We start from the raw sequence: 24,272 nt of genomic DNA, 5'->3' as shown, positions 1-24,272 counted from the left end.
TCAGGCTTGCTGACAGCTACACGGAAGCTGGCAACTTCGAAGCAGTTTGCCTGGGGAAGAATTCCTGTAAAACGAGTGGGAAATGGAGTCAGGGTGTAAGTCCAGCCTGATTTCCAAGGGCTGTCCCAGTGATTTGAAGGCTGATACTGGTGTGCCTCAAAGCAGGACATGGACAGCTGCTCTTGCCCAGGCTGGTTTTGAGGACAGAGAAGTTCCCAGCAGGAAAGTGGGAGCTTGGGTGGCCTCCCAGCACTTTGGGGTGGCATCCCACAACTCTCAACATCCACCATCACCCTGTGCCGTGAAGCCAGCTGGTTCCCCAAGGCCCAAAGAAGGGATTTCCCCCCAGGTCTCTGCAGTGGGTTGGTAGCACAGTGCTCCTGGTTATCTGGGGGAAGATGTTGTGCTGGCAGCCTCTGCCTCACCAGCTTGTCACCTCGGACCGGGACAGAGAGACCTCGGCCAAGCTGGCCAAGCTCCCCTGGAGGACATTGGCACGGCTGGCTGCAAAAGGCCTGCTCTGCCCCACACAGCTCCTGCCAGCACACGTGCTGTGGGTGTGGGATATCCTAAGGGTGGGAGACGGGCAGGGCCTGGAGACACTTTGTGCTGGAAGGAAAAGGCACAGGATGGTGGCAGGGTGGTGGAGCAATGGGTGGGAGACAGGGGCAGGGCCTGGGGACACTTTGTGCTGGAAGGAAAAGGCACAGGATGGTGGCAGGGTGGTGGAGCGGGGGCAGGAAGGGGCCTGTGCTGGGCGCCTGCAGTTTGTGACATCACCAGAGCAACACTGGAGCGACACTGGAAGGATGGGGGAGTGAACATTCCATGCCATTCTGTCAGGTCACAGTGGCATGAGGAGCCCACTGTGAGCCCAAGTGAGATCTCGGCTATGCCACTGCAGTGAGGGGCCTGGAGCAGGCGGTGCACAGCCACCATGGATGAGAACAGATATCCTTTTCTTCTTCTACCTTCTCCTCTTCCTCTGCTCTCCCTGCCCTGTGACAGCTGCCATTGGGATGCCCCTGACATGGCCCTTTCCCCTCAGGCCTGGGCACACAGGGGATGCCCTGGAGGGCCTGGGGCAGCCAGTCCTGTCAGCCAGGGCCGGTTGATAATGTTTGGGTGGGCACAGTGCTGGGAGCACTCGTTCCCTGGTGTTTCTTGGCACTCCCCACCATTCCCTGAGCCTGCTGAATCCCCTCGGCTTCCCCACGTTTCCCTCCTCTCACTGCAGCCCTTTTTGCACCCTGACCACCCCTTGATCACACCCTCCCTTCGGCCCTTCTGTCACTGCTCTCTGGGACTTTGAGGACAGAGCAGAAATCTCTTCCTGCACACCTTGGGGCCTGCTGCATTCTCAGAGGGCAGAATGCAAGGATGTTCTAGAGTATGAAGAAAGGGAAGCACAATCTTCTTAGGTTTAATGAAATTAAACTTTTCCCCCTCATCCCCTCCATTAAAAGGCAATTTAATTGGCCAGAATCTTCCTTAACCTGACGTCTCATACGTGGTTTTGGAATACAATTCAGAATGATTTCATGAATGGGAATGTTGATTTAGAGGGCTGCAGGAGGCTGCTTGAAAAAATGCAAATAAAATTTGATGAAGACCATTTAAAACATATTTTCAAGGTAAGGTGTATGTACATTAAGCAATGAATGGTTTAGAAGTTCAGTTACACACATCATATGTTTGCTGATTTTTTTCAAGTTAATTTTTTGGGAAATGTATTTCAAGCTAGTGTGGTGTGCAAAATCAGCAAAGAATTTTCCTCCTCCAGGTCTTTCATGTCTGTGTAAAATAGATAACCCAGGGTTTGAATTTGAATCATGAGCCTTTAGATTGGAAGGTATCTCTAAGATCACTGAGTCCAACCATTAATACATTGAAAAGTCCACCTCTGCAACTTGTCCCTAAGCACCACATCTGCAAGCATTTAAGTACTTTCAAGGAATGGTGACGCAGACACTTCCCTGGACAGCCTGTTCCAATGCTTGACAACACTTTCAGTGAAGAAATTTTTCCTAATAGCCTGGCACAACTTGAGTCCACTCCTGCTTGTCCTACTGCTTGTTACTCGGAGAGACTGACACCCACATAACTCTGTCTTTTCTCCACAACAAATTAGTGTAAGATGGAAAATATGTTGGTTTGGATTCCCAGGGTTTTTTTTGTAACATGTCTGCGCTTGAGAAAAGTTAAAGCATTCTGGTTTCATCCTATTCAGCTTCTCTGGTCAAGCTAATGAGCCCAGACATGTCTGTCTGATTCTGGACAGAGCCATGAGAGCAATCTTCTCAAAATCCTCTTTCCAGGAGGACAATTGGGATTTCTCTGAGCTGTCCAGGCTTTAGATCCAGCACACATTCATTCCTTTCTCCACTATACCTCTCCTGTAATATTTAAGAGGTGTGCCTGAATGGATGGGAATCGCTCTCTAACTCCCTGGGAATGGATTTGGCCTTGAGAGGTGGCAGTTTTAAAGATATTTCTGTGAAGATGACATGATACAGCTAGAAGCTGGACTTAAGTTCATTTAGTGTAGGCAAGCAAACTACTGCCAAGCAGATCTTGTCTCAGTGAGCAAATACTAACAAATGAGTACTGGATACATATTTTCTTCATGTAATGACTCAAAATATCTAAGATTTTCCCTTTACATCATTTCCCCCCCAAAAAACCCCATCTGTCTGGTAATGCTTTTTCCCTAAGGGAATGAAAACAAGTGTGTATATATATATAAATATATATATATTTATTTATATAAATACATGTATATTTACTTACTTTCACCTTTATAGATATGATTCTTTTGAGAATGTTGCAACCAGCTGGCAAATTTTGTCCTGATTTGGCAGAGACAATTAACTATGGCAAGTCAGAAAGGTCATAAGAAGGAAGGCACTAAGCTTTCCTCACCCTGTCTTCCTCTCTCATTGTTTGCCTTCTCAAACCAAGGTAGAACCAGCAGCATGAGCTCAACCCTGGCTGAAGAGGCTTCCTGTGGTTTTTTGAACTTTCACTGCATGGAGAAAGTTTCAAAGCTAGAGGATCTCTTGAGAACTTAAAAATATTTCTTGTGGTTTCCTCTATCTTCCCCCTACTTTAGTTTCTGGCAGGAATGTGAGAGATGGTCAGCTGTGGGAAGAGAAAAGGAGATTTGAGGGAAGTGACCTGCAAAGAAGAAGTCTGATCTAGTTGTATTTAACAACATATTATACCCAATAGCCTGATCTAGTTATTTATAGCAGTACTGTTAGGTGCCCTATGCTATTTGAGAAAGATTTACAGGGGTTCAGTAGTTTGAGGGGTTCAAATATTTCATCAGCGAAACAATATGTAAAAATCCAAAGCATTCTGGATGTTACTGACATCTTTGTAATTAACTGCACATCAGCAGTTAATCTAATGGTTATACATAGCAAAATACATTTTATAGAAAGCTAATTTTAAGGAATAATCAGCTTTTTTCTTCTCTGTTCTCTTTGAGCTTATTTTACTGTAATACTCTTTTGAGCAGTATCAGAATTATGAACATTAAGGTTTTAAGGAATAATAAATTTTCATCTAATTTCTCTCAAGACTTTGTCTCTTCTTTTTCTGAACAGCAAAAATTTGATGTGCATTAATAAAAATAGGAATGATAAAAATCTACCCCAAAAATTTACAATATCTTTTTATAGTGACATGATTTTTATCACTTTAATTTGAAGAGTTCTTTTGTGTAGTATTATTGCCTGTATTTCACCAGGAGGCAGCTAAAATAGAAACTTTACTTTTTTGTCCAGCTTCTCTTTGTGCCAGTAACTAAGTGAACATCCTCCAAGTCCTGATAGACTGTTTATTTTCAAAAGAAGTTGGTATTTTCTTTTCCTGCTTAATGGTTATAAGCAAATTTGCAGCACTGTTAAGAACATTAAAAATTGGATGGAAGAAATCAACCTTAGATGGGGAATTTCTCAGCAGTAATGAAATGTGTATAATTAGCATTTGTACAGAAATATTTTCTTGCTGGTGATTTCTGTTAATAATGATCATTATTATTCTCTTTTGCAAACTCAAAGCAAACACTGAAGTACTCATTTGTAAGATTTTTTCACTAGAACTCCTCATGAAATTTAATTTTGTACTCGTTTCAGTTATTTAATATATTTTTACTCCTATTGTACTTATTCAGAAGTGCAGAAAGAACTTTACTGCATAGGAAGGAACTGGCACCAGATCTTTAAACTTTTGGCTTTCATGGTATGGCTTCAAAACCAATCTAATTTAGCAGTAATCCAATCTCTTGATCAAAGAGCAGCCAGAGCTCAAGTAAGCAATTTCCTGCTTCTAGACATTTCTGTGGAAGCCAAAGCAGCCATAGTAAGGGCCATGTTTGGATGTTTGGATGCTGGAACGTGGTGTCTTTGGCATCTCAGTTTAAGGAGCCAACAACTGAGAATTTTCATCAGTTTACAGTCATAATCACTGAGGCAGTGGATTGCCATTTGTGGTTTTTGTGAGCAATTTTGTCAGAAGATTTCTCTTGATTTGGCAGGTTTTAAGCAAAAATCAGGCTAAAATGTTAGAAACATTTATATTTCTATATTGATATTAATTAATTAATCAGTACATAATTAACTAATATATAACATATATACAATATACAGCATATAGCATATACTATATTTTATATTATATATTAATAAATAATATTAATATATGTAGTATATAGTATATAGTTTATATAATAGAATATATGTTATATATTATTATATATATGCTATTATATCTTAATATACGTATTACATATTATATCTTATTATGGTTATATTATATTATATTATATTATATTATATTATATTATATTATATTATATTATATTATATTATATTATATTATATTATATTATATTATATTATATTATATTAATGTTTTAATAAATTTATATTTATATTTATATTTATATTTATATTTATATTTATATTTATATTTATATTTATATTTATATTTATATTTATATTTATATTTATATAGAAATGCAATTTATATTTATATATTATATATATTATATTTATGTTTTTATATATTATGTTTATATATATGCAAGACATATATTTATTTCTATGCTTATTTATATATATATGCAGTTACTTATTTTAAGTAGAAAATTTTAAAGGAAAAATAGAATTGTTAAACCTGTGAAAAATGTAAAAAGCAGAAATGGTAAAAAAGCATTATTCTTCTCAAATTCTTTTGTGGCCTTTTAACTTTTCTAGTGACTTTTATACTGAAACACATAAATTAATTACTATGCTAACATTCTGTAAGCTGTATGAAAACAAGCTTACAATTCAAGAATTCTGAAAGTGTGAATAATTAATCTAAGTTAAACATTCTGGCTTGTTAAGATTAGAACATGGTGTCATAGGTTCTTACAAAATATCTTGTCTTCAAACTTGAATATTGTTTTGTTGTGAAACAATAAACTTCGTTTATTGAAGTGTTGAAAGGGTTGTATTTCTTGGTAATTTGGTCATCCTTATTTCATTTTTAAGATTACTGGTTGCTGATTTTGTGTGCAAATTTGACTGACAGTATTTACAATATGGTGTAAATAGCTGTTGGAGAGGTATTATACTAAATATATTTTCCACTTGATAAGTTTTATGCTGCACATTTATTTTAATGCATAGCATTTTAAAGATTTTCAACAATGTGTTTGAATATTAAAAATGCATTAAATCTAAATTTATTGCACTTATTTAGATGCTAATTGTGTCATATGGTCCATTTTACTTTACATAAAATATTTGTAGCACACAAAGTGTCATCTAAAAGTTGAGGAGTGTAATCTGATTGTAGTCACTGTTGCCTGAGGATTCTTCTATGATGCTCACTCTTATGGTCAGTTATAAAAGAGTGTTTGGTGCATAATTTGTATAATTGCATGTTGTTTCATTAATTTCTTTTTTTTTTTTTAATAAATTTTGCTTGCTTTTTTCCCTCAGAAAACTATTGACAAACAGTCAGGAAATATTATTAGCATGGACGACTTCAGAGCAATTTATCGAGCTCTTGTACACAGGCTTGAGTTTGAAGAACTATTCAAGGCTTACTCGACAGATGGCAAAATTCTACCTGACAGCCAGCTCCTTAAATTTCTTATAAAAGAACAATTTCAAACTGAAGCTAATGAAACAACTGCCTTAGAAATTATTATGAAGTATGAACCCATTGATGAAGGTATGTACAGTTTAACTATTTGATATCTAGCTCTTATTTCTCGTGCTTCTCTCAATGACTGTGTTGTCCTAAACCTCATATATTTCTTTCTTTAAAAGCATGTCTTTTCATCTATTTATTATGTTTTCTTCCTGTGTTTTAATTTCTTTTTATGGTGCCCTCCTTTCTCTGCTCTGTTCTTTTTTCTGTCATTTCTTTATCTTTTTATTTCTAGTCCTTCTACAAATTCTGTTCTTCATCTCATTACAAACCATTTTCAATTTGTTTTTCTTAAAGTCCATATCTGCCATTTTTCTTCTCTGCTCGTTACACTGTCTTCTCTCCCTTGAGTCACTTAGTGAAAATTCAAGGCCTCAGACAAGACTTTTATGTCCTTCTGACTTCCTTGCAGGGGCACTGTGGAAAATTTTTGTAGGTGCCTGGTCACCTTTTGTGAATCACTAGAATGCTGAGATGAGGAGGGCTTCATAAATCTGTAACATGTTCTTCACCTATTTAAAGGTGCCTCAAGTTGGGGTGTAACACTTCTGCTGAGCGTCACTGATTTCAACTTGTGGCAAAATTTACAGCTAGGAAAAGGATAGAACTGCATTTTGCTGCAAGCTGTTACTTTATTCAGTGGAATATGTTCAATTCTTTCGTTTCCTTGGTTCCCAGTCGTTGAAAACGGGTGGAATTGATAAGTGGTTAAGAAAAACAAACCCTAGGGGAAAATATTTCTTCTGGGATAATAGCACTGGATTTTCTATGCTGACCTGTGGTGGAAGAAGAAAATGGAAAATGCCACTTTTTCAATGAGAAACAGAAGAACATTGGGTGTTTCATTTAGAGGCACTTACTGTCCAGTAATAAAAACATGTGACTCCTTATGCCTTTACTCTTTAAGGCTGCCTTTCAAATTTAACTGTATTTTATTAAACATATTCTGCTCTTTCAGAGGAGCTAATGTTTACTAATTGTTCAAATTACCAGCTTAAAAGGTTCCTTTTATTTTGTGTTACCTGTTTTGATGGGAAAGTTCAAATCTATAGCACAGTTAAACAATGAATAATCTTCAGTCCATTAGAAAACACCTTTATAAATATCAACTGAAGTTTCTATAGGTTGAATTTAATGTCTGGTTGAAATTTCAGATGCTGAGACAAATTCTTGTTTGTTTCTTCACCTGTGATAAATTTGTTTGTCTTGTTATTGGAAATAATCTCGCTGAACAAAATAACCTCTGTATTGTTCATGCTCCTTTGAGTGAATTCATACTCCCACTCAAACATATTTATTGAAAAGTTCCAGTTATGATTGACATGAGAGATGATTCATATGGTATTGTGATAGACCATTTTGTGTAAGTGTCGTTCTGAATTTGCTACAGAACATTATTCATCAGGATGATCTGTTGGACTCATCTGTCACCCTTGCCCTCCCTGTGTCTTACAAAAAGGGAAAAGGCCAGGCTTTGACATTTGATTGACAGGTTTGCTAATAGGAATGACCATTCTCTCATAAATGTGATAGCACTGCTATGTCAAGATTAGGATGAAAACAATGACTACATTTTACATCTAATTTAAATAAATCCATTTATAGCATCCAGTGCATCCCTAACATTTCTGCAGAGAGATTTTCAAAGCTATTGAGCCAGATAACTTTGAATTTATTCTCTGTAGGTACTGTAGCTAGCTCAGGACAGTATGGAATAAACTAATCTTTCATTCTTGTTATACAATTTAGATGCCCAATGTCAAAATACTACACTAACAGGTTTTTTCACGTGTGCGCTAAAACCTTGCATTTTTGGTAGAAAGAGCCATTTCTATGGAATTGATCACAAAATATGTGATTCACACCTGACAGTTGTGTCTTACTAGCACCCCAATGAGAGTTTTATTCTTCCCAAACATTCCATTATCTTCCCGTTTTACTATTAGCTTTGAATAGAAGACTCAACTCATTAAATGAGATTAAAGAAAACATGCTAACTAAATAATTTTTTTTTAAGCTTGGTATATATGTCTTTTTTAAAAAAAATTCTGCTCATTTACATGGATAGGATTAGAGGCACAGTGAGGATAAGAAAGTGCATCCCAGTATTATTTACAATGTAGAGCCATTCAAGGACTCTATTCCTGCCTATTTTCCTGCTAGGCAATACAAAAACAGGGCAAAAATGCAATCCTGTCTTAAAAAAAACAGATTGCTTTGTAAATAACAATATAAGCCTGGTGCATCTGTCAGACAAGGACTTTGAGTAATCCAGAATGTATTTGTGAAGCAAAAAAAAAACATTCGCAGTTTATTCCTAGTGCACACAGTCGTGAAGGTTTTTTTTGGATTTTTGATGTATGTGAGACAGAGCTGAATGTAGAGCACAAATTTACAGAAGAGAGCATTTGATCCCATTGGCCAAGGTAAATCAAACTTAATAAAGGAGACATCTCTGCCAAACTCCCACAGATTTCATAAAAAATCATGTGAAGTAAGAAAGATGGCTTAAAAATCTCAACTAAGACAATGGCTGTGGCTGGATTTGAGAGACACAATATATCAGATTATGAAAAGATGTGTAAAGGTCTAGTCTCAGGGAAAAAAATCAAGACAAGGTGATTATGAGATATAAACCCTTAGAAAACTGAACTGCTGTTCAGATAGATACTTTATTCCAGCATGCACCAGCTGTAAGTGTGGGTAAGGGAGAAAAAGCCTCCCTAGAATATAAACTGAGACTAGAAAAGAATTAAGTGTATTATAACTTTAGTCAAGGAAATACTTCTCTCTTTACTGTTCCCTTAGAGCATGAATGTTTCATACTGATGTAGTCAAATTTCATAGTATGAAATTCCATCTGATGATGTTTCTGCCTTTTAATGACTGAAAGATTCCTCCTTCCATTATAGCAGAGTAAAACCCTTGTCTGTGATTGCAAGTATTTCTCATGAGTTCACCCCTAAAATTCCCAGCAAATGTATCTGTACCCACTCCACTCTCTCTGTCCCAAGTACCATAGACATTTAATTACTCATTTAGCTCTCTGGAAGCAAAGAGCACTCACATACATTTAAAAACATGGGAAACATCTCTCTCTCCACATTTCCTAGTCTCACATTCCGTTCAGGCTCTTCTCCTCCCCACTCCTGAGTCTCTATTTCAGTCCAGACACCTCTCCCAGACCCTGGCAGGGCTGCAGGTTGTACTCAGTCCCTTCAGGAGGAAATGGGTCTTGCAGGAGGCTCTGGCCAGTGCAGAGTGATTTCTTGCTTGTTTTGTCTGCCTCATTGTGGGTACTCTAAAGGCCTTCAGGGCAACAAACATCTTGTGATAGTTTTCCATTTTTTCTTTCTGAAGAGAAACATTTTCAAAGAAATTCCAAGGTAAATAAGAAAAATGGAATGTAATAAACTCTGAAAATAATGTATAATGTAATCCAAGTTTTTCAAATACCCAGGTTCAAATATCCATAATTCCTCTCTGATATGACAGTATTTGTATATATGGCAGAGCTGGAGTTTACCCTAACAGGAGGAATGAGAAAAATAATTTTATCTTAAATCAGATTTAAAAAAACCCCAAACAATATAAAGGAATATTGTTAATAAAATGAATTGTACACTATCCAAAAGAGGAGGGCAAGACAAAAGAAATCATTGAACTTTGTGAACAAAAAGAGGCAAGGAGAAGGCAGAAATCTTTTCTTGCCTTCCCTTTCTACAACAAATGGATATGTGTGTGCACACTAACTACTGCTAAAAGGTCCTAATGGAGAAAAAGACTGAGGTTCCTCCAGGGGAGAAATGTAAGGTCTTGATGAAAGTCTTTTCACTGTGGAATAGTTATGGAGATGAATTCCCATTTCCTTTAATGTAGAAGCAGAAAATGTCTGTAAGTGGTCAGAAAATAGCATGGCTGGGCTATTCCTCAGAAATGTAAGCTCTGTAAAAATACAAAGATTTTTAGTCTGTTGATTGGAGACATGAGCTGAATGTTTTACTGAAGTCTATGAGCTTACATCTTGACTAACAAAACAATGTTAGATGTTCATTTTTTGGGGATTATGGTCATTAGCATATTTGCTTGAACATTAATTTCTCTTGAGAATATTGCAGTTAACTTTTGTCGATGACAAGAACAGCCAGGAAAACATCATAAATAATTCAGAAAAAAAGCAAGACTGAAAAGCCAGTATTTTTTCACTAATTTAATAAATAAATGCAGAAAAGGTAGAACATAAAAGATGTACACACACACACACACAAATAGTTACTAGCTCTACTTGTAATTGCTCAGAGAAATCTATAGACCATGAAAAATAAAATAATCCAAAATGAAATCCAGACAGCTCATGTAATTCATTAGAGGCAAAACATACAGGATGAGTGTATTCTGTTTTGAGTAATGTGAAAAAATTCAAAATGTTTTTTAAAGATCCAGACAGTAGAAATTTAATCCAGTTGTTACAAGTATAGAACAATATACCACGTGCATGTGGATAAATCTATAGGATTCACTTTTCAAGAGTCATCAAGGCTGCAAGAAGTCATCCTGCAAATCTCTCAGCTAAAAGAAGACCAAAGAAATTCCCGATGCAATAAGTACAGTCGGTTCTGTAATATTATTAATATTATTAATCTGAGTAAGATAGTCAAAAATATGGATGGAACAGGGTAGGACCTTCTTAAATGATGTAATCAGGTCAGTGAAGACAGGTTGACAAATCCAAGTTCTTAGAAAATTGTAACAAGCTTGACTAATACAAGTCAAAGGTTACTTTTGAAAACAGGGGGGAAATGAATGATGAATTGAAAGACTGGAAAAGATCAAATGTAATATTTGTTTTAGAAAGGGAACATCTAAAGAACTAGTCACTGTCAGTGACTAGAAAAAAAAAGGAGAAAATAATAAATACGTAAACCCTTCTAAGATGGTAAAAGTGAGTAGCAGTTTGTCAGGACATTCCATGAAGAAATAGTATCCTGTTTTCTCCTATGAAAGATTAACAGTACAGATGGATAGCAGAAAAACGAAAATTATCAGAAATCTGAAACAGAAAATGCCCTGGATTGGATTTTTTTTTGAGGAAAGGAGTGGAAAGTGGGAAGTGCAAAAGCAGTGTTCATAGGAGAAAAAGTGTGAAAAAAGAGGAGAGGAATAATACCAAACAGAACAAATATTTTGGACAGCAAGGAAGTTTCAGGGTAAATTTCTGTTTCCTAATTATGAAAAATTTCCTAACAAGGTTATTTAGCAGTTGAAATGCTTTTGTTGGGTTGTCTGTGGATTCTTCATCAATGGAAGACTGGAAGAATAACTTCAGAAAGACTTCTGTTAGGAATAAGTTGTTGGGTGAATGCATGTTTGATGTCTGGATGCCCTTCTGTTTTTCTTTATCATTGTAAAACATTGCAAGTTTTCTAGTTCAAAGACCTGTGTAATTGAGAAACAATTATTTTCTGTAAATTCTCATCCAGGTGTAAAACTTCCAGTCTGTCACACACCAAAGATGGATAATTGCAATTCTAACTTGTACATTCTGATTCTTATAGCTGCAGTAAGAATTACCAGGGCAGAAAAGGGGGTTTTCCTACTGGTATTTCCAGTCCCCAAGTTTGTATACATCGACTTCTAAACTATTATTAACATAAAATAATCTTGGATTATTTACTTATTGTTAACTACTAGCCTAACGGTGACAATAAAATTATTTTAGAGTAAGAACTGAGCAAAATCCCTCACTAATTCAAACTATATTTTGAAGCAAATCTAACTTTTGAGATTATATCATTTGTAAAATGACTGCATTACAAACATGACATTGAGAGCAGTAGCTGGCAGTGTAATGGCTCTGTTTGCCATTAAATCAGTCAAAACCAAAACAAATGGGATGACTATCACTGGTATGGACTCAATTAGTTCATTTTGTTATAAATATAGTAGTGTAATAGGCTTGATTTGCAATTCATCTGTGTAGACAGTTATTTCTTTGGTTACAATGCTATTTTTATTTCAAATATTTCTAAACATGATTTGATCAATATTTATTTGGAATTTTCCACCCCTGGCAAAGACATTTGGTGCTAGAAGTCATAGTTTCTGCAAGATTATATTGAGAATTTCTGACTTTTTAGAGAACAATCCTGGTTCTTTTAAAAGAGAAGATTCCCTTAACACGTTGTCTGGCATGTTACTTTCCAAAGTAAATGACAAATATTTTATTTATATTTAATTAGGACTACTGAAAATTCGTCTTAGTGCTGTCCATAGAAGAATAAAAGTGTCAAAACACATTTTTTTCCTCTCAGAAGTTTGAACCACAGCAATTCAGCTCCAGAGTCACACGTATCTGATGTTTGTGTTGTTTATACATTTGGTATGAATTTTAAAATTGCAGGAAAGCATTGTGCTGTATAACCTTTAGCAGTGTTCAGAATTGGCTATTAAAAATTTCAGAAAGTGCATCAGAGTGGCTTCACAACAGAGATTTATTTTTTTTTCCTTTTGTTTTTGTGCAGTGAGGAAGAAAAGGCAGTTGTCATTTGAAGGATTTATAAGATACCTGAACTCAGACGAATGTTCAATATTTAAAAGCCAGCACAAGACCGTCTATCAAGATATGAACCAGCCATTATGTGACTATTTTATTTCATCTTCTCACAACACCTACTTGATAGCTGACCAGCTAATGGGACCCAGTCACTTATGGGGCTATATCAGGTATATAGACATAATTTTTAATATTTTAAACTTTCTTTGGCTTTTTTTTTTTTTTTTTAATTAATGCTAAGTCACATACAATCCTACTTGGAAATAAGGGACAAAGCCATCAAAGATACAAGTTGAAATGAGAGTGGTATTTTATTTTGTGTGTACACTTTTCAATATATTTGCCAAACCATCTGTTCATAGTCTGGAAGCAATCTATTTTTTTCACTTACATCTCAGAAAATCAACCTTGCAGCAAATGGAATCTATAGTATATTGTACAGTACACGATTAAATCAGTTTTTAATCTCAACGTGCCATGCAAAAAATAAATAACTCCCTGAAAGAAATGTAAAATTCCTGGGCAAGCTGTGATCTGTTCAATGTAGAAGATGTGTGTTGGAGTATGTCTGTGTCAAGGATATCTGTGTTCAGTGCATGTTGCGGTGTGGGCAGGTTAGAAACAACAAAAACAACAAAACATGGGCATTCAAGTAGGCAGCAGGGAGAGGAACCTGTGCAGTGTGTGACTCCAAGAGGATGATGACCAGGATGCCTTATTGCCAAGACAGGGAAGAAAGAAATTAATTGTGTAGTAAATGCAACACTGAGAGGGCAGGATGTATTAAGAATTAGGAGGAGATGTGTCCAGAATTATTTGTACTACTTTAATGAAGAGAAAGCAGCAGGAATCATCATCTATCTGAACACTTTGTAATTTTTTTTTTGGTTGCTCTCTTGATGTTCTTTAGTGACTTGCAACCATCAGAAACAGTACTGAATTTCTAACAGTATTTAAAATTCCATTATGTTAATGCTGCCTTGCTGAAAGTAATTGCAAAGAAGGTATAACCCCCTCTCTCTTTATCTCCTATATGTGTGAGGAAAATGCTAAAATCAGCTAAAGGCATATTTGACATATTGTTAATGTGTGAAAAGCAGGATGTAAAAGACAGCTTGGTAATTAAGTAAAACAGTTTATAAGAAATGTTTCAGTTAGTTGCAAGTCAAATATTAGAAACCTAAGAATTTAAGGGATGACACTAACATATTCAGATTAAAGCAGTAAAGTCAGGGTGTCTCAGAAACTTTAGCACTCTTAGAAATGTGGTCTGGGGAGAGGAACTGTTTTATGTAAAGACCAAGTGCAACCTGATTCTCCAAGTACTATAGATTTTTAAATATAGTGATTCTCAAAATTCTAAGCAAGTTTGGAATAGTAGCACAAAATAGCATTGAAAATATTTATTCTTTTATTTTAAGTGGCAATTTGCCTTTGTTCCAAAATTCCTTAATTGAAATCTTTGATTTTTAGCCTTTTAAGGAAAATAATGCAGGTAATCCCATATTCTTTAAAGGTCTAATAAAGTTTATTAAATAACACACACCTAAAATAGGCAGAAACAGAAAATATGTCTGTCTCATATAATTCTGTAGGATTTCTATTTATGGTGAAAATGAGGTGTTTTTTCTGTAATTAATCCCTGTGCTTGTAATTAGAAACACAGCAACTTGTATAAAAAAGTTTGCTATCTTTCTTTTGGCTGCAAAATTGTTTCTCTTGTTCTTCTGAAGTGCTCTGTTAAAAGGATGCCGTTGCCTGGAGATTGACTGCTGGGATGGCACCAACAATGAACCTATTGTGTATCATGGTCACACTTTAACAAGCAAAATTCCATTTCGCTCTGTAATTCATGTGATTGACAAGTATGCATTTATGGTACGTACAGATCTGTGTGTGTATACATGAGTTGGTTAGAATGGGATGGTGGCTTTAACTAAGTGGGGACATGGCTCTTGTAAATTCTCCAGGGTAAAAAAATGCAACTGAGCAATGGGTATTTTAAAAATTAATTGCAGAGCAATTGTGCTATTTGTTCTTAATGTAGTTTAAAATCTAGTTAAAGGAATCATAATCATTTTTCCTGATAATGAATATAAACCAAACTTAGTGCAAAGGATTCAGGTGATCTCACTCAGCTTGTTAGGTGGAATTCTCACCTGACATAATTTAAACAAGGACTGAATCTATATTGAAGGCCTAGTTCAGATTTTTTCTGATGTTTTCCTCCTTCTTTATATCCCTTAAAGGTTTTTTTGTCACTTACTCTTCTGCTGCTATGAGTCTGTCTTGTATCCTCTGTGTGAATTTATAAAATAGACAAAAATATTAGATAATAGATGAGTTTGAGACTTTGTTTTCCATTTCCTCTCTTTTGATTTTGAATGTTGACACTGATAAATGTTAGCAGCTACTGATGTTTTTTGGTCAGGTGACCCATCAGAGCAAAGTTCCTTTTACCTATCTCTAGAAAAACACTGAAATCTGGAGAGTTTTTGCACCGTCTCAGGCTTTTGTATAAGCTTCTGGTGAAACTCCTGCTCAAAGGAAGTGCTGAATGACTATTAAGATAAATCTCAGAATCAGGCCAGCATTATGTGTATGAATATATACATCCACGATCATAAATTTATGTGGATTTTCATGCATATGTATTTATAGCCTTCTCAGTGTTAATCAAAGCTGTGTTTTTTTTCTGTTTTCTATATAAAACTTAATTAATCTCTGATTTTAAAAGTGAAATTAAAAACATGATTTTATTCCACTGTTTTTCAAAACCCACTGGATAAAACTTTCCTCTTCTTGCTAACACACAGCATATTGTGCTTAACTCTAATTCAAACTTCAGTTCTCAAGCCCAAGTGCCAATGAGATGATAAAATCACAACAGGTCATGGTTGGTACCAGCTGTCCATGCAGGCTGAGCTTTTCTTCTCTTAAAAGTCAATAGCAAGTGCTCAGGAGACAAATGTAAAGACAGGAAAAACATAAAATGGTGTTTTCCTTATTGACAATTTAGGCTCTGCCTGAGCAAAGACTTCATTCAGACTATATTTTTGGTATCCACCAGTATTATTGGCAACTTATGAGATTTACTTATAAGTCTAGATGGATGCATTTCTTTTGAGTTCTTCTCTAATTTTTACTAATTTTCTCTTTTTCACCTTTTAGCTTTAATTTTTACTCAATTACCCTTGCTTGAGTAGTGTGATGAGAAAAGTGTATACTGTCCCTAGAAAAGTTTGTGGTATTATCAAAAATAAAAAATATCCATAGCTTGTTCATGTAAAGGAAATAATTTCTGAACAAGCTTTGGGGAGACTATCAGAGTCTTGATAGACTATTTGAAAAGTAGTCAAAAAATCTGTCATAAACTAAAGCAAAAGACATTTAATTCTGATTTATGCTTTCAATTTTAATTTTAGAATCTGATTTTAGCTTTTAAAACCAAAACAAAGCAGTCCTTTTTTCATATATGTCTAGCTCTGTTTTAACTTTCTGAAGGTGCATTTCTTTTTTCTTCTTCAATTGTGCTTTCTTTTTTCCACAAATGTTACCTGTTTTATTGTGTTACTAACCTGGAACAAGTGATCTATATTCTGAAGTTTTTGAAAATGAATGTAAATACAGATGGCCAAGGGGACTTTTGTAAGATATTTTGGAAAAGCAATTATTCATATTTTTATTTATTAATAATAAAATCCTAAAATTATATTTCCAGTCATCTGCCTATCCAGTTATACTGTCTCTGGAGAACCACTGCAGCCCTAAACAGCAGGAAGTAATGGCAGACTGCTTGAAAAGTATTCTAGGTGACAAACTTCTCACTACACCAATTGGTGGTGCAGTAGATATGACTGAACTGCCTTCTCCTGAGGTAATAAGTTTTCATTTTTCTCTGTGAAAGAAATGGAAATGATGGTGGGGTTCTTCATTATTTTTTTTTTTCAGTCCTCTGGGACTGAATTTATGGATCACATCTGTGTCAGAAATAGACTTCAGGTAGTAACAAAAATATTTAAACTGCACCAAAAAAACACATGGAAATACATCTGTTATTTGCTGATTTATTTTTTTGTTGCTTAAATTGAAGGAAATTCCTGAAATTTAAACATGTTATTGAAATGGAAACCTGAGCCTACATTTTTTGTCAATAACAGTGATGATGGAGGTTTTTTTTGGTCCTCTGCTACTGCAAAGCCATTCTCTTTCTCAGTGTGTTTCTCCCTCAGACAGCGTTTCTCAGCGGATGGCCCGAGACCCCTGGGACATGAAGTCAGAAAAGGCAATTAGATGGGTGTTGAAAATTTTATTGCAAACTAAAACAAATACATTTCCTTTGTTCCAGTCTTTGCACATAATTTTCTTTCAAGGACAAAAACTTTTTTCAAGTCTTTTGTAGCACAAATACGTGCACACATACAAAATACTTATTTCAGCTTCTCGCTGTTGCCAGTATAGCCATATTTTATTCCTTGTGTTTTTACAGTAGCTAAAAAAATGCAAATGAAAATGTGGGAAGGAAGCACTGCCATAAGGAAAAACAACACACAAAAGGTGTTTAAAATAATTTTTTAAGGATTTGTCAAGGAAAAATATTTTTGAAGTGATCTGTGCAAGAAGATGTGCTGAAGTATTACCGTACTCTTATATTTCCATAACAATGTTGTAATATTTAATGTTCATGTTTCTCCACCCTTTTTTTTTTTTATTGTAGCAATATATTTTTTTGCATCATGGTTTCCAACATAATTTTGAAGCCTTGAAAACTGTTTTTTCAATTAGGAAAAAATCTAAACTCTATCAAACAGGAGGGCTTGTTGTAAAGCTTCTCAAATCACGGCTGGATTCAGTGTAGGAGATGTGCAAGGATCATATGTCCTCTGAAGCAAGCACAAAATCAGTGAAATGGAATCACTGAATCACACACTTAAAAATATTAATTTCTATGATATATGTCCCTTACCATATGGTTACTGTGATACAGGGAGTTCATACTTCATATTTCCACAGCTTAGAGTTTTCATGAGTCAGCTCTGTAGAGTTTTGCCTGAAAATGGATTGCTGGGTCTATGTATGGAAATGCTGTCAGCTGAGATTAATTCTCCTGAGCTTTTAACATATTAAAGTATTGTGAGACATATTTCCCATCTGTGCAAGGTGTAAGGATTACCTAAATAACGCCACTGTCGTCACCTGATTACAAAAGTTTTAATTCAGAAAATTATTATCTTGAGAATGAACACAAATGAGGATCTTCTCTGTTTCTCCTAGGTTTTCTGATCATGCATGTAAGAAAAGTCAGTAGGACTTTACTTAGCAATGGAAATATGTAGCTATGACTGAATTTGTAAATTCAGTTATAAGCTTGACTTTGGCTGGCATCTTTTTGAAGAGCCAAAAAAGGAGTTTAGTGACATCACATCTTTAAAGCTTGGGACCTTGTGCATTTTCAAGGCCTGGGTAAATTCATTGTCATTTGAGAAAACCAAATTCTGAATTTAGTCTTCAGACTGCTTTACTCAAGCTGTGCAAAAGAGATGTTACAGAACCACAAATGATGAATTTGAAATGCTCTTTGTTGGAAGGATCCTCAGTTAGTGTGAAAAAGAAAAAAGCTGTTACCTATATAAGTTGTTGGTCCACTTTTTTCAAGATGGAGCATTAGCAAGAAAAGGGAAAAAGCCACCTCAGTGGCTCCTTCAAGATCAGAATTGAATGGTTATTTTGTGGGTACATGAAGTGGGAAATCACATAGTTTCTCCAAACACTTCAAAGAAACATTAGACAATTACAGGTTCCTTTTAGGTTTTGGAGTTTTGGAGGCTTCCATCGAAATAATTTTCTTTTATATGGTCAATCTTCTACTTCTTTCTTTAAGTAGGTCTTGAACTATACCTTTGTCAACTGAGATGATTGTGTGTGTGTGGAAGGAGGTTAAAATGAGGAACACGCCCACTCTTAGGTGGTTCCTTGGACCACCTTGCAATGATGTCTCCTACCATTGTAATTCTAAGTGAAAATCACATGGAGGCGCAGGAAATAAAAGCGGAGGATCACTGAACACTTCCTCTCTCTGCTTTTCCCAACACTTGCTTCATCTGAAAAACAAACCCCAGAAAATTTCAGGACTAAAGGTTTTTTAATTCTTTGCCTTCAGTCATATATTCACACTTCCATCTGACTATATTGATATTATTAATTCCCTGCAATTCCTGTATCCTGTGGCATCTCAGCACACAATTCCTCCTCTACATATGGAGGAAGGAGAAGACTTTTGCACTACTTCTTTCTTTCCCACAAACCTTATCCCATGAGAAACTGAGGCTGCTTTTAAGCTTCACCTGTCCCATCTCTTTCCCAAGAAGATGTTTTGCCACCCAAAGCGACAGACCTGATACAATTCTCTGCTCCCAGTCTTGGCCATCATGGTGCTTCTAAAGAGACTTCATGAACTCCCTCTAATCTTCACTGGAATAACAGGTCCTTTGAGTCAGGTCCTGCATTAAATTAGATTTGACATCAGTGACGGGCGCCAGACATCTCTGCTGGTTGTACCAGCACTCCTGGTGATGTGCTGATAGAAAGTGAAGGAATGAAGTGCCTTATGCAGCAATTTGTAGATGAACTTAGAAAATATCAGGATGCTAGAAGAGATAAGGTTTTACTTACCCTGCTGTGTTCTTCCTCTCAAGAGATCTGACAGCAATTGAAAGGAGCATGTGGGCATCCAATATAACACAGAAAAGAATGTAAGCACATTGATGCTTTGATGAAAGTTTGTTCCTCAATTATTTTGCATTGTAGAGCATTGAACTGCCTTACACTGCTGACAGGATAGATATATCAGATAGTTAGGAATCTTTTATTATTTGCAGGTTTCCTGTCACAAAGTTGGAATGAGATATTGCTGTGTGATTAACTGAAAGTGAAGTGGCAACTACTGTGATTTTACAAGTTCTCTTTAATGTTTACCACACAGCTGCAAGATCAATTACTGCATTGTGATGTCTCAGAAGCATTTCTGGCCAGGATTGCCAAGGCTTCCCTATGGTTGTTAAACCTGTGGTGTCCAAATAAAAGGATCTGTTTAATGAGATCCTTGAGAAAGATCAATAGAAGGTCTCCAGTACAACTTCATGGGCTATGGATATTTTAAATTCTGCTATTATGCGGAAAACCAGCTAACTCCATAAGCCAGGACTCATCCTTCACACTTTTCTTCACCTTTATCTACTCAGTATAAAAAGGAGAGCTTTCTCTACACAGTGAGTGTTTTCAGTGAGAAATTCAAGATTAAGCACATCTAATTCTGTTGCTTCATTTATGAGATTAATTCCTATTTATTTTGACCAACACATTCACATATGCAAATGTCTTGACCAAGTCTTTGCATCAGAAATACTTTTGTTTCTTAGCAAGTCAAAATGTTTCTAGTCACTCTTATGCCTTTTGATCAGTCTATGGCATCTATTCTTTACAAAAAATATGAAAAAAAAAAAAAGAGAATGTGGTATGTCTAGGTGATGACCTCAAAAATAATAATAAAAAAATCCATACTGTTTCTCATAAAATTTCAGGAATCTCTAGGCTGTAGTGAGTACATACAGAAGACTCATCTAATTCCTTCACTATTTTTAGGCATTGCACTCTTGAGGGAACATGATTTTCCCAGAAATGTGGTAAACATGTGACAGTCATTATCTGTTAATAGCTTCTTTGCATTGTAAAGCAACTTCAGGAGGTAACTAAAAACAAGACATTGCCATATTTTATATCATTACCCAGGTAGGTCTTGGGTCAATGGCTTATTTGGTGTATAAAAATCATGTGGTTTGTTTGGTAAGGCATCTTCTTGGACCATTGAACTTTGGTAAGGAATCTGTGCAATGAAGACTCTGAGCCAACCTGTAACCATCTCATCTTTCTCTGCAATCATCTGGACTTATTTCCAATGCATGCAGAGATTTAGTTGCCCATGTAGAATATAGTTTCAGCTATAGCACAGCTATTTATCCTTAAGTAGACTTAAGGTAAGTAGACTTACCTGAAGTCTACTACAGAGCACAACACAGAAATGGAATTTTCAGGGTAGGGTGCTTCTCACTGGGTAAATGTGTTGTAGGAAAACTTGCTATGAGGTAGCTAAAATGCTGCTCCTGATATAATTAGTATTTGTTTGCCTAGAGCTCAGACCTTGCTGGTGGTATTGATTAAAAATATCTGTATAATAAGTATACAGTATTGATATAAAGTATCTGTAGATGATAACTGTGATTTATAAGGCTGCCACAAAGACATCCATTCACACTTCACTAAGTGTGATTCGTTAAAGATAGCTGGTGTTGGGTTTTTTTAACAGTTGTACTTAACAAATCTTGTCATTGTCTCAAAACCTTTCCCTGTGTCAGACTTCACAGGAGGTGTTGTATCTTAACCCTATATCAGTATTTAAGGCAGCAGTATCATTCTTGAAATAGAATATTATGTAAAACTCAGAAGAGATTTTAACTTTGTTACTTAGCAAGATTTTCAAGGCTTGATATTCCTCTAACTGAGCACCTACAGCTGGTCAGGAGAGAAGAAGGGAGAACAACAAGCTCAATTTAAACAGGAGAAGCTATTCTGTCTTTAATACTTCTGTCTCAAATCCAGGGTTTGTTCCTTACATTTCTGGGCACTGAATTTTCACATTAATTGTAGTCATCAATAGGTGGGTTTGCCTGATCCAAAGTGCTTGTGATTTTTATCTTGGAAACTTGGCATTACTTCAGCTGATTTGTGTTATACATCCCATTAACCAGAATGCACAAGAAAAAGGTTTTGTTCATTTAATTATGTAAATATTTGTTCTAGTTGATTGCACTTTGAGGTTTTTGCTTATGCCAGTCTTGAAGTCCCACTATGCTCTAGGGAGGTCCTATGATGTTTTACATATTTGAATTTTTTAGTATGCTTGCAGTTTTTATAGAAGTAAACAGCAAATGTATTTTTAACATATTTTGCCTTTCATAATAAAACTAGAAAGGAGAAGTTATAGTGAATGCTCAGACTTTCAGCTCATTAAAAGGCTTTTCAGCTCTCTTAGAAGACCTGGACATGTAGAGAAAAAGGTGTCACATGTTTAGCAGTGCTGATTACCAATTAAAGAACTCAGATTTCACACAGTCACTGAATTTGTAACCATACATTTGTTATAAGTTTTTTTGAAGATGTGTGAAGTTCAGACAAAAGCCTATGCCATTTTTTCACTCTGTGTTTCACTTTCAGTGATTGGGGGTAACTATTATTGTCATTTGCTTCTGGCCAAAAAATAGCAAATTCTCTGGAGTATTTTTGTAACTGTTTCTGAAAAGAACCATGATTTTAGAATGTTACCTTTGTAGAAAACAAAGCAAACCTTAAAAAACTTCTCCTACCTCAGGATGTTTATGTTTTTGCTAACAGCTCGCAAACAGAATTTTAGAGACTGATTGACATCATGACCCATTTTTATATCATTACACACACACACACTATTGTCTTTTTTTACTTAAAGTTATGTTTGCATATAGGAGGCAGTAATGTAACCATAGATAGTTTTTTCTTCCCTTGTATACCAGGTCTTTTTTTATTTTATTTTATTTTTTTTTATTTGTAGAATGAAGTCTTCCCATGAATAACAAAATACAAGATCAAAAGTGGATAGAATTGCTTTTAGATACTGGGAAATGTGAACATGCAAAGCAAAATTCAGAACTCTTAAAAAACATGAGTAGCATTAATCATATTAAAACTCTTCTAAAAATACCAGAGAAAAATAAAAAAAAGAGTGCATTAATAAGAAATGAAGGCAATGTTAAAGGGCATCCTTATCCTGAGTCACCAGTGCAGAGAGACTAATCAAACCTTCCAGCAGCATGGCATTGATAGATATTGGGCATAGGATGTCTCATTCCACTGGCACCCTGGCAAACTACCAACACGAGATCTGAAGCGATAGGGGGATTATGAGCAATGGAGCTTGCAATGGAAATAAATGGAATGTCTCTATCCTTGCCTATGGCTCTGGTTTCTACTAAAAAACTTTGGCTTTATATATTTCTGTTATCCATACCTTTCATATTTACTTCGTGGATACCTTAAAACACAGCATTTCAGTTACCTTTCATTTATTGTGAATTTTTTTGTTCCCTCTTCCCGCCACACTCCCAGTAGTGTAATCTTCCTTTCCACTAGAGCATAGGAAATTCAAAGAACATTGTTGTGGATCACTTTATTCAAGAGTGACAGTAAGTCCTGTTACTCCCTGACAGCTCCTGTGCACAGATGTACTGCTGCATAATAGAAGCTTTACTATTAATATAGTTTTGTAAATTGAAGTGAAATATATACTCATAGGATTCTGTTCCATAGATGAAAGCCATGCTGTTAGAATCAATATAATTCAATGATGTTTTTCTCCCTTTACATTACATATTATGGAGGTTGATACACGTCTATTTAAAAATAGAGAAACTGCTTAGGCAAAATCACCAAACTTTTGTTTCCCTGGCCAGGTAAGACCAGCATAAGGTTCTACTGTAAAATAACACAAGTTATAAACAAAAGTTTTCATTTGGTACACCAGAGAGATATGCACAAAGGCATTAATCAAATAACAAATTTCCTGCAGGCTTAGTGATAGATGAAAACATTCCAAATGAATAGCAGACACATCTTTAAGTGTGTATATACACATAGAAGTACATTTAGGCTTAAAATAGAAGTAAAAAAATAAGTAAAAAAATATACCTTCTATGTCTTGCCTGGCTATCACTTTTGGCTCTTACTTAGCTTTCTACTTTTATCTTTTCATAGTTTCAGCATCTGGGTTCCTGTGGAAGGAAGAGAGCCTTTTTTCCTGTCATGGTGTTAGATAGGCTCATTCTGTTGTGTACATTGATCCCCAGATTCTGTTTGGTTTCTTTGGCTTTGGCTTCTGCCTCACTCTATTTTAATTCATTTTGCAACCTCACATCATTATATTTAATAAACAACTTTGAAGATTGGTTAAATAACACCAAGAGATGAAAACCTAAGTAATTCTAGTTACTATTGTTCAACCTCTTTTCTATAGGCATTAAAATTCAAAGTTCTGATAAAAAATAAAAAAGTTGGAACAATTGAGGAAGGTCTGCTCAGGATGGATGCTGAATATGGTGGTGAGACAGAGGAACTGAGTGACTCTGAATCTGAGTCTGAGGATGACGACGCAGATGACACGTTACCTCTTCAGCCATCAAGGAGTCCCACCAGAAGAAGAAGGGATCATAGACTTTCACCCCCACCTCAAAAAAAACCAAAGGTAACTTTTGCTGCAATTGAATATAGAGAACACACAGATTTTTTTTTTTAAAGAAACTCGATTATCTTAAAATAGAGACTAAACTGAAAAGTTGTTATAAATAAGTTATTTTAAAATAATTTATATTTTAAATTTAATTTAAAATTTAAAGAGAAAACTTTAAAATTACTAAGATCAGTGCAT

The 24,272-nt window shown here is 35.5% G+C and overlaps 1 protein-coding gene across 1 annotated transcript in view; it reads left to right on the top strand.

The window, feature by feature from the left end:
* Positions 1 to 398: 398 nt before the first annotated feature.
* LOC131586101 (1-phosphatidylinositol 4,5-bisphosphate phosphodiesterase zeta-1-like) overlaps positions 399 to 24,272 on the top strand; it is a 45,634-nt gene continuing 21,760 nt past the window's right edge. Inside the window, exons 1-7 of the mRNA XM_058852840.1 lie at positions 399 to 553; positions 1,484 to 1,634; positions 5,997 to 6,231; positions 12,732 to 12,933; positions 14,497 to 14,641; positions 16,485 to 16,640; positions 23,862 to 24,089. Of these exons, the coding sequence (XP_058708823.1) occupies positions 399 to 553; positions 1,484 to 1,634; positions 5,997 to 6,231; positions 12,732 to 12,933; positions 14,497 to 14,641; positions 16,485 to 16,640; positions 23,862 to 24,089 (1,272 nt within the window). The remainder of the gene's footprint in view (positions 554 to 1,483; positions 1,635 to 5,996; positions 6,232 to 12,731; positions 12,934 to 14,496; positions 14,642 to 16,484; positions 16,641 to 23,861; positions 24,090 to 24,272) is intronic.

This window comes from Poecile atricapillus, chromosome 18 (assembly GCF_030490865.1).
Source record: "Poecile atricapillus isolate bPoeAtr1 chromosome 18, bPoeAtr1.hap1, whole genome shotgun sequence".
NCBI lineage: Eukaryota > Metazoa > Chordata > Aves > Passeriformes > Paridae > Poecile > Poecile atricapillus.
This window is presented reverse-complemented; position numbering and strand designations above follow the sequence as displayed.